This window comes from Leptidea sinapis, chromosome 6 (assembly GCF_905404315.1).
Source record: "Leptidea sinapis chromosome 6, ilLepSina1.1, whole genome shotgun sequence".
In the NCBI taxonomy this organism is placed as follows: domain Eukaryota; kingdom Metazoa; phylum Arthropoda; class Insecta; order Lepidoptera; family Pieridae; genus Leptidea; species Leptidea sinapis.
The window spans coordinates 9,549,098-9,560,519 of NC_066270.1; the positions used below are offsets into that span (position 1 = coordinate 9,549,098).

The following is an 11,422-nucleotide window of genomic DNA, read 5'->3' on the forward strand; positions in this document are numbered from 1 at the left end:
GGCCTTTAAGGAAGGTGTACGCGCTTTTTTTGAAGGTACCAATGCGTATCGTCCCGGAAACACCGCACAAGGAAGTTCATTCCACAGCTTTGTAGTACGTGGCAGAAAGCTCCTTGTAAACCGCACTGTGGAGGACCGCCACACATCCAGATGGTGAGGATGATATCCTAACTTGTGGCGTGTCGTGCGAAGGTGGAATTCGGCGGCAGGAATATTATTATTAGATTATCTCGGGGAATCTTCCGAAAAGCAGCTTCATTTGATTCCTGCCGCCGAATTACATCTTCGCACGTTACGCCACAAGTTAGGATATCATCCCCACCCTCTGGATGTGTGGCGTTCGTCCACAGTGCGGTATTTCCAGGACGTTACGACAACCTAAAAAAATAGCATGTAGGTATACTTTTAAAAGGCCCGCAACGCTGTCGTGATTGCTCTGGTGTTGCAAGTTAATGTGGGCAGCGGTGACCACTTTACACCAGGTGGTAGTTTGTCTTCCGTACGCTAGTTTGCCCTTTTCTTCTATAAACAGCGATATGATATAATTACAATTACGGAGTTTTTAATGAGAATAATTTTATTACAACATTAATATTTATTCTCGGATGAGGCCAGTATTACTATAATATGGTAAGGACCGGCGTTGGCGAGTACTGCGAAGGGAAGGGGAACGTTTCGCAGAAGTTTGCTTTAAAGAAATAACGCCTTAGGTCCGGTTTCCACCAAAGCGGGGAGGAGTAGTGACCTCTGCATAGCGGAGATGTGAGCTGTGAGAGCTCGAATTCAGTCATGAGTCTTATCTGATGAGTTATATTTTAATTTACTTGAGGAAGAGGAAGAAGAAACACAATTAGTTCTTTATTTAAACTATCGACGGAAACATGTTCGTCATCCATTTTGCAAACTTAACTGAATATATTTAAAAAAAAACGACTTCAGTAACAACAAACACTAAAAGTGAAAAAATAATCTAATTTACTACCGACTATATTATGTATACAACAGTTAATGCAACCACAGACATCTACGCACTGCCGCACCGCTTGCTCGCTCGCGGCACAAAATCAAAGAAAAATGAGTTTCATCTTCATCTCCTCTCCTCTCCGCTTGATCCATTTCCACCGAGGCTTGCCGAGAGGAGGTATGGAAATAACGAAATCTGATTGGTTATCAAAACGCATCTCCTCTCTGCTTTGGTGGAGGCTTAATTAGCCGGATCCACACCGAACGATCCAAAATGGATCGGCGATCCAAGATCGTGATGCGTGGAGCGTGGATCGTACTATGCCGATCCAACAGCAATCTTTTGTGATCCTGACTGAGTGCTCCAACTCGCACCTGCCAATCCATACAGAATCAGTTGAACTTTGTCTGGCTATGGATTCACATGTGCAACGACGGCGGCGACAAATAGCCGTAGCAGCAACAAGCTATATTTTAGGTCTGCTGTAGAAATATTGTTCATTTCGCACGTATTGGACCGTACGGAGTTAGTCTTCATATTCTTGGAGAAAATTTGATTTTTATGGACAATGACACTCGCGCTCACCGTTCCGGCGATAGGAAGCGTAGGTATATTCAAGAGGTAGGGATTTGTCGTTTGGATTGGCCAGCTCGTAGTCTGAAATGAGATTGGTAAGGGTTTGTATCCGCAGGAAGAAGTAAAAGTTATTTTTTTCGCGAAAAACTGTTTGGGCCAGTTACCTCGATGCGAGATCTCATATCATATGCATATGTAAACGCAACGGTTATGCAGCTATTTTAACTCCACGTAACGATCAAGTGGCAGCTATAGATGCTGAAATTTTATATTGCATTCTGCGTCTTCCATTACACGGTAATGGAAGACGCAGAATGCTGATTAGAAATCTAAGTCTTCCAAAACATTTGCAATAGTAAAATAATTAATTTGCAAAATGTCATACAGGCAGAGGTTTTAACGGGGTGTGGAAGTGAGAGAGTATTCAAACCTCGAATTCCTATGATTCCCAATAATTTCCCATTTACTTTCAAACGGGTCCAATTCCCAGGAAGCCTATGCTATGCAATGACTATTAAAGCCCAAGAACAAACGCTGAAGGAGAAGGAAAAGTTGCGGGTGTGGATGTGTTTTTCGCCTTGACTTTGAACCTGTTTTTCGCACGGTCAGCTTAATGTGGCTTTGTCGCGCGTGAGCGATCCCAGAAACCTATATGCTTTGATCTCTGACATCAATACATCTAATATCGTATACAGAGAAGCATTATTGTAATTTTTAGCCCTAACCACATTGATATTCACACCCACAACCAAGCGGACGAAGTCGCAGGCGAAGCTAGTAATGAATACGTCTACGTCGACTTTTGTAGCTGATTGGCTAAAGTAAGAAATATCTAAAGGCAAAGAAAGAATTTGGGTCACCTTTTAACTAAGTGGTATAATTTAACCCTTAACTTGACAGAGATGTGGGTTTGTATTCTGCATGCAGACTAACAAACCTTAGCAGAATTAAAACTTTAACGGCCTTACTAAACAATAAACTAGGTATAAAGTTATAACTGATGATAAACAAAGAAAATGCAAAATGTTTACATAATCGTTGACAACTCTGTCAATACAATGATAATTCTGAAGTTTTCCGAATGACAAGCTGCCTTGCAAATAAACGCGGGAAATGTTATACGTCCGAACAAACCATTCGTAAGCAAAATGTCTATTTGTAAACATTTATTGATAATGGTATTTAAGGTAATTAATGGTATTTATGTTAGTATTCTTGGTTTATGCTTAGTTATAACTTTATGCCAATTTTATTTGTAAGGCCGTAGATATTTAATCATAACATTTAAAATATTATATTGACAACTGGATAGTTAAGAATCAGCCTTAGGACTAGCAGCAGTAATTTTAATACTAGACTCATTTCACTTCCCTTCATTATATACTAGCTGACCGGGCAAACGTTGTTTTGTCATATAAATTGTATTGATCTTTTGCTTGCTAGTTGATAAGAGATGGCGCTAGTTGTATTCATTAGTAACAATCACACTTCTTTTATATTTTGTATAATTCACACTTTAGTTTTATAAATTATAGTCTATTTGTTATTCTGGCGTGTAAGCTATATTATTGTAAAGTTTCATCAAAATCTATTCAGTAGATTTTGCGTTAAAGAAGTTCAAACATACATCCAGACATACAAACTTTCACATTTATAATATTAGTAGGACTTATATTATCAACACATAGACCAGTGGGAGGCACCGGGCGACGGCTAGATTATGGGTACCACAGCGGCACCTATTTCTGCCTTTAAGCATTACATGATGTATCGATCGGAAGGGTGCCATAGCTAGTGAAATTACTGGACCAATGAGGCTTGACTTCTTATGTCTCAAGGTGATGAGCGCAGTTGTAGTGCAACTAAGATGAGATCAATTACCAACAGCTGAACATCCTGCTCATCTCGTTTCTTACTTACATAAAAGAAACATAAAATGAAATTTAAACTGCATTTATGTATAGTTAATATATATTATTCAGTTACAAGTAAAATTTAACATAATATAATTCAATGAATGAGCCAAATTGAAAATTTAGTGTCATATGAATTTAAAACAACAAATTTTATTCACATTTTAAAATCTCTACATGTGTGAATTACAATACATATAGGTTCACAAATCTACATGGAAATCTTAATTTATTTTATTCTACTTGACTACATCACTAAAATCAATTTTATTTTAATTTTCTTTAAAGATAATTAATGTAAAAAGTACATTTGTCACTGGAAAGAAATTCTATAAAAGTATTAATCTCATATAAATATTATACCCTCAGGCGACATGAATTTGAAAGAGATGGGTCCTCTCAATTAAAAATTTCATGAACCAAAACTATCAAATATTGTTCGTGGGCGTGCAATTATGACTCTTCAAAACCTTGAAACAAAATTAATACAATATAAACTTTTTGACTAATCCAAGAATGACACTTTTAAAAAGAATATTTTTTAAGAATTAAGTGGTATGTTTTAACATCAACACTAACAAGACGACCTAATAGATCATATAATGTTACCAAATAATTAATGTGAATGTTCAGTTATATTTATGCACCTTTTAAAACTGTTTTATTTAAATTAATGACACATTCTTAACATTGTAACATTTAGCTTGACAGAAGTACGTCCCAGTTTATTTCATTATGGTACACCTCTTGATCCAGCCAAAGCTCATAGTTATCTTTAAATTCTTCATCCAAATCAATAATTATATCCAACACACTGTTAATATCTGTATCTACTGGTTGCAAGTCTATGTCAAATGTACCATTTCCATAACGTCGCTGATTAAAACGATCAACACTATTCCTTAATGCACATTCTTCATCTTGGAAGTCCCATGGGCGCACATCTACATCGTTCCCAAATGCCCAGTCATCATTTAGTCTGTGACGTACTTTTGAATAAATTGCACTAATAGTTTTCATATTTGTTTTACGCCATTGTCTACCCAAATATTTAGTTTGCATCTTCAAAAGCTTCAACACATAAAACTGCATGAGGGCGTGTCTTACCTTCAATGTGCGCTTTAATATTGGTGCACTTTTAAACACAACTAGCATCATTATTCTTGCGTTTTTCCATTTTGTTAGTTTATTCAAAATCCGCAAGAGATTAATACAGGAAAAAACATTTCTCCATGAATATGGTACAGATGAATCTCCAATGTCTAAGCATTCTTTAGTCAACTCTGGTTGCTCTCCGATAACACATGCAGGAAAATCAAATATTGGTATTGTATTTCTTGCTCCAACATATGACAAGATGTTCTGGTTAAAGAATTTTAGAACAAGAGGCATGCAGTTGGCAAAAACTAAATGTTGTGACATGAATTCAAACTGATAGACATGATTAAGTTTGAAATGCTTCAATAATAGTAGAAGGGTAGCTGTGACTGCTTTTACAATTATCTCTTTATGCCGGTTCACATCAATCCCTAGTTTGAGGGACTGGAGCATAGTCATAGGCATCTCTTCTGGCAATAAATCTGCCATTATATTCATAGAAAATGATTTTGCAGTTGATGTAGGTGCAGCAGCAAGCAATATTTTTAACAGAGCTATCATGTACTGGGGCAGGTGAGGGACCAGTGCTCTATACAAAATTTCTGTTTCATTTTGTTCAACATCCTTCTCTCCCTTTGTGAGTGGCCTTCTAGCTATCTCCATTTCCCTTTCCAGTTGAATTTCAGACAGACTTGTATACATATGTTTTTTTAAAATTGCAATACCCTCGTGAATAGGCTGAGGTAAACCAGCAACTGTCACTCTGTCACCAGGTAATGAATACCCAACAAATTTGATTCTCACATTGTCTAAGAAGTTATCTATATCCTTCTGTCGTACTTTTGATTGCCATGGCAGACTTCTAGGCTGTGGGGGTGGTGGTGGAGGACTATCAAACTCTTTAAAGTACACATCATAAGTACAATTATCATTAGTGGCAGAGTTCTGTGCACCTTCTAATGGCATTGACTGGAACTCCATCGGATAATCTTCAGATCCATTGCTAGTTTCTTCTTTATCATAAATTTGCTCATCTGACTCATCAAGGGAGGTTTGTTTCATGAATGTTTGCCTTCTGAGTGATCTTTCATTTTCTTTCAGCTTTCTCTGACCTGGGTTTTGATTTTCTAGCATATCAACTGCACTTGGAGGTGGAGAACTTGCCCTCATACCTTTAATAATTTCAAGGGTATCCTCTGTAACTGGAGGCAAGCCAAATTTTTCTCTTAGTACTGCTTTCTTTTCTTTCAATTCTTTAGAGCCTCCTAGGTACACTAACAAAATTTTCCATAACAATAATAATACTTTTTTCATAGGGAAATGTGGACTAGTTCCTGCACAAAGATGAGTTACCATACTTAATAACTTAACAGGTAATATTTCATCACCAAATGGAGTTCCCAATTCCTCTTTAAATAATTGTACTAAATTTGAGTACTCTGAATTTTTATTCTCTTTTTCTGTTCTCATATGCTCTGTTATCAAATAAAGTACTGATAAAATTACTCTCAAGTTTGTAGAATCAGCTAACGATTCTGTAAGTTTTCTTGAAGCAACTGTAGAACTATTTCTAACAACTTCGAGATTCAATAATTCAACAAATGCTGAAAACACACCCAATTCATATAGCATGAAAATATTAATTCGTGCCCAATGAGCTTGCTCAGCATCAGATTGCATCTCAGCCCAGCATCCTTGTGCCAAATATAATATACAGCGTGTGCCTCTCATTCTTATTTCACTATCTGCAATATCCAAGTGATCCATCAATGTCAGGATAACATCTCGACGTTGGTTTTCAGTGAGTCTCTGCCAACTAGGTGGAAAATTAAGCAGTTCCATAATATCTTCAAAAGCCTTCACATTTAATTGAAACTCAGGATGCTCGGTATAGCTATATAGTTCCGCTATTTCATTCGCTTGAGTATCACAATCATCATAAACAAAATCCAGTTCAGGGCTTTCCATGTCGTTAGCACAATCACCTTCTTCCATTGGGCGTCGAAATGCGGACAATTTTGCGCGTCGATTATCATCAGGTGCGCCGCCTCGGCGTCCGTTGCCGTTTGTTCCCATTACCAGACTACCAGTTATATTTTATAAATAAACTAGACTTTGTTTAAACTCAGATCAAAACAAAACATTTTCAAAATTTACATTTGTGGTATGAAGGGAATAAGAAAGGATAGGAATATCAGCAGGATTCATGAAATCCCAAAAATATACTTTTATGATTTCGCAATTTTTTTTAGCTTCATCACAGATGACCAAAGAGTATAATAATATATAGCGAAAAGAGAGCCCTCTCTACGCATTATGAGCTGTCTATTTGACGACTAGCGCCATCTAGAAATTGGCTCCGAAAGCTCGAAATTATAAAATTAATATTTAATGTTGTGACACAATTAAATAACTAACTCTACTTTTTAATGTAGGTATTGCAATTTTTTACCATGTTGAAATTGCGCGTAGAGTTAGTTATTTAATTTTGCTACAACATAGAACATAAAGGATAGGATTGAGTAGTGTTGGTATGAGTTATTGAGGTAATTGGGAGGGAGAAATAAAAATCAATGTTTGCATATTATTTTTTATTTTTATAATATTTATGTTTATCGTAATATTGTTGGGCAGCTGTTTTTGTTTCGTCTTCACCCACATATGTTAATTTTCCGGACAAAATTCGATTGATCGATCTGCACCAACTATACAAAATAACATTTATAGTTGTGTTATTAAAATATTGTTTCAACTTTTCTTTATGTGTGTTGCAATTAAAAGGATAATCTACCATCACATCTGCTATTTATATAATATGCTTTTTTATATTTTTTTTGGGTATATCTGTTTTTAAGATCCCAGTTATTATATTTTGAATGTCATGGAAGCAATTTTCTAATTCTTGATTTGGATAACATACCCTTTTTTTAGTACTGTATTCTTTTGCTTTTTTTATTCATTGTTATTTCTATCATTTTTGGGTTTTTTGATGCTTGCAATGCTTGCAACAACTTAAAAATAATTTAGCTGGTGGTTGGTTTAGCTGGTTTTAAATGGTGAAACACATTGCTGCTGGACAAATCTTCAGCACCTTTTAAACTTGCTTTGAAAGATTGTCCTTTTTTTCGCAAGCGCGATATTTCTGCTTGAAGATGCTTGATCTTTGTGCGCTGTGGAGCCATTAGATCTGTGAAAGAATGTTTCATTTACAAATTGTATAGTAGATTCAGTCTTAAAGTTTTTATATATAATTAATCAATTATATATATATATATATATATATATATATATATATATATATATATATATATATAATTGATTAATTATAGCAACAAGTAAACAGCAGCAATTCATTTATATATATATATATATATAAATGAATCGCTGTTCGTTAGTCTTGCTAAAACTCGAGAATGGCTGGATCGATTTGGCTAATTTTAGTCTTGAATTTTTTTTGGAAGTCCAGTAAAGGTTTTGATAAGAAGAAGAATTTAATATGTACAGCACGACGTCTGTCGGGTCAGCTAGTAATGAATAAAAATATATTCAAAATTTAGTTCCCACACGGACATTAGCTGTTCTCAATCCTATCAGGTACCAATGCAGCCTTCATCAAAAAAGACATTTGGCTAAATAGTCTTATGTCATGTCATGCATTAATCTGCTGTTATAAAATTACTGTCACATTTATGGTTAATGTTTGTTAAATAAAAACCTATCGAATTTCTTATTATGTTTAATTTCTTATGTGTGTTGTAATATTACATCAAAGCCCGCCATCATCAGGTGTGCTACTATGCTGACTCACATACTACAAATTAAATGATGGGCCATTACAAAAATCTTGCTGATTTTTGTCCCCAGCTCCAAGACTATGAGGGAACTACTTTGCCCACCCAGACAAAAGATTATAAATTATGCCAAATTTCATACAAATTTATTCAGCACTTTTTAGATAAAAAAGTATAAAAACAATATTTTTAAAAGAAATCAGAATCTTTCCCATTTGTAATATTAGTATATTAATATTAATACCTTTTCCAGCTGTTCTTTTAGGCTTGCTAATAACACTATAATTATGTTCCAGCATCAAGCACATTGCTGAAGCAAATTGTTGAGATGCATCTGAAATTGGAAATAATACTTATTTAATTATTTTTTATTCTTATGTAGTTTGTTGCCCACTTTGTCAGAGTGAATTTTAACTATACTTTTCAAATAATTTCAAACATCAATTCAAAATTTCAAAATTATAAAATTTTGTTTTAGTTTTTATTTATGGTTTAGTTGTGTATAATAGATAGAAATATATTATATTATATTTTGGTATGTGTTCAAAACAAAATATAATCATTAATTATATATTAATTATTATTAATAATAGCCAACAAATTTAAAAAAAATATGTGAATTTTACCTGCAGCCACAGGTTGGAATGTTGTTGTAGTTGATGCTTTTTTTAAAATAAAGTTGCTCACATACGGCTCTGTAAATAATTAAATTAAATATACACTGATAATGAACCAGTTTCAGCTAGAAATGCAACCATTGAATTTTGTAATCACAACTGTAAGAAAATCAGGTGTTTTTAGAATGATACAATATACTTTCAAAAAAAACCATCAACTCAACAAAGATTCTTAGTGGTGTGACTAAATCTGACAGAATAAGGAATAGAATCGAATATTAACTCAATATGTGTTAAATTAGGGGACTTACCAGGCAGATGAAGCATCGGAACTGCCAGTGTGCTTAGCCGTTGATTACGATTTCTGTGTCTGTCAGAAAAGTGTACATCACAAATTCACTTCATCTTCTAATATTCAATATCACATGTTTCAGGATTTGTACCAACAAGACTGACCCAAGTTTTAAACTGCTCAGGAAATTTTACAGCATCTGGGAAATGATGCATTGGAATCTCCGAAAATAATAAACAATATTATTAAATAAATTGAGTGACTATTAAAGCCATCGGACAAATTGTGATAACCTACTGTTATGACCATTGGGCTACTATTAGATTTTGGACTCATATATTGACTTTTCTCTTGATAAAAACGGTGTCAGAAGCCAGCACAGCTGTCAATTATTATTAAGTGTGTTAAACCATATAAGTCAGGGGGAGTCTGAAGTCTGACATAAGGTGATGTGAGGGATTCGAGTTTAATCTTTGGGGCAAGATACAGAAAACCGGTATGTTTATAATAGTTTTAACCATGATTGCAAATTCAATCTACGGACTGGTAGTAGAACCAACCTTATATGATACTTTATTTATCACAAGATTAGTCAATAAACTATACTGTTAAGATTAAAGAGAATAATTTACTTACCACGGAGCGCACAACCGAAAGCACAACGTCTCGGCATTACGCCAAAGTTCATAAATTCCACAAACAAAAGTGTCTCTATCACGAAAAGTAGAAATTCACAGAATAAGGAGATTTTTGGAGTGAATTCGCAACAGCAAGGCGGAGGAACACAAGGCTTGACTCGACGCACTTACACTTCGATTTCAATACCAACAAATATGCAAAATGGAACACGAGAGCTACATACATACGCAAACGCTAGAAGTAGCCTCCATTTTATGACAAGTGGGCAGGTTTCAAAGCGAGTGACAGCTGAAAAAGCTTTAATTTTGGGGCCAACTAACAGATGGCACTACAGTTTTCTGAAAACGTCACTTTAAGGCGACTGTCCCACCCCTGCAGATGACAGCGTAGACTAATTAGTCTACGGATGACAGAGTGCTTTTATTGGCAATCGCGGTAATACATAATATATAGCTATGCATTTTCTATGTTCACCCTGCTTTGATGAATAGGATTTTCATGTGAGGTAGAAAAGTGAGTTAATCAAAAATTGGCAACAGTCAACAGCTCATCTCTCTACCTAATAATTGAAACACAAACTACAGTCTACAATGAACAATCATATAATTTATTACTAGCATCATTATGTGGAATAATTGAGACTTAAAAATATTAGAATCCAATTGTCTAACTAAATTATGATTTTGTCGACAATAATCATGGCTATAAATCGTTAGAGTAAAAGTCAAAGAGAATTTAAACATTACGTTGAGTAAAAGTGTTCTGTGCTCACGTCTGTGCTATACATATAATTTTTAAAAACAGTTACTGCAGCTAGGCCCATAAATCTCACATTTCTCAATTTTATTAAGGTTCAATCCAAAATTTACCATACTTTTCTTTTATTTGTAATTGCCATTCAACGAGTTATGCATATATATAATTCATTGAAGAATAAAATTAGGTCTGCTGTCTCCTTACATTCTGAAAGCAGGTTAGCTTAGGTAGGTAACAAGTTATGTTGATTACAGAAACGAGTAAAAAAGAAGAGCTCTGTTAAGTTGGTGGGAGAAAATTAACTTTATTGATTTTTTTGCTAATTCGTTTGTTCGTCGTTAGTCCTTGAACAATCAAGCAAAAAAAATATTGTTTTGTCAAGTCATAGAATCATGCAGATTACCAGTAGTCAGCTCATCGAAGTTCAAGCATCGTCACGTTCTCTCGAAGATCGCAGATATAATCACGTGATCAGTCATATGCTCCGCGTTACACAACCCCACAGCAAGGCCGAGCGTACTCTACTAAAGCGCTTCGATCACTATTCATTCAATTTTAATCAATGAGTGACAGGAGTGGGTGCCATCCACCGATCGAGCATCGACGCGAGCTTACACAAGCACTTGCTGGCCGGCTTACTGCGATAGCATTAGTTTTAGAGCGAGGTAGAACACATAATATTATTTTCAATTCTTATTGAATTAAACGTTTAACTATTGGTCAAAATCTAAGCTTTAGTATTGGTGTGTAATTTCTTAATTTGTAAATATTTTTTA

At 34.9% G+C, this 11,422-nt stretch overlaps 1 protein-coding gene and 1 long non-coding RNA gene across 2 annotated transcripts; both read right to left on the reverse strand.

The window, feature by feature from the left end:
• Positions 1-3,493: 3,493 nt before the first annotated feature.
• Positions 3,494-6,808, reverse strand: LOC126964980 (striatin-interacting protein 1). Its single transcript, XM_050808355.1, has one exon. It carries the CDS (start codon positions 6,625-6,627, stop codon positions 4,153-4,155), a length of 2,475 nt encoding a protein of 824 aa, XP_050664312.1. The 5' UTR covers positions 6,628-6,808; the 3' UTR covers positions 3,494-4,152.
• An 808-nt stretch (positions 6,809-7,616) lies between these two features.
• LOC126965162 (uncharacterized) lies at positions 7,617-9,040 on the reverse strand. Its single transcript, XR_007729484.1, has 3 exons — positions 8,969-9,040; positions 8,587-8,676; positions 7,617-7,738 (listed from the first exon to the last, which is right to left on the reverse strand). It is a non-coding gene; the product is annotated as an uncharacterized LOC126965162 (long non-coding RNA).
• Between the last annotated feature and the right edge of the window lie 2,382 nt (positions 9,041-11,422).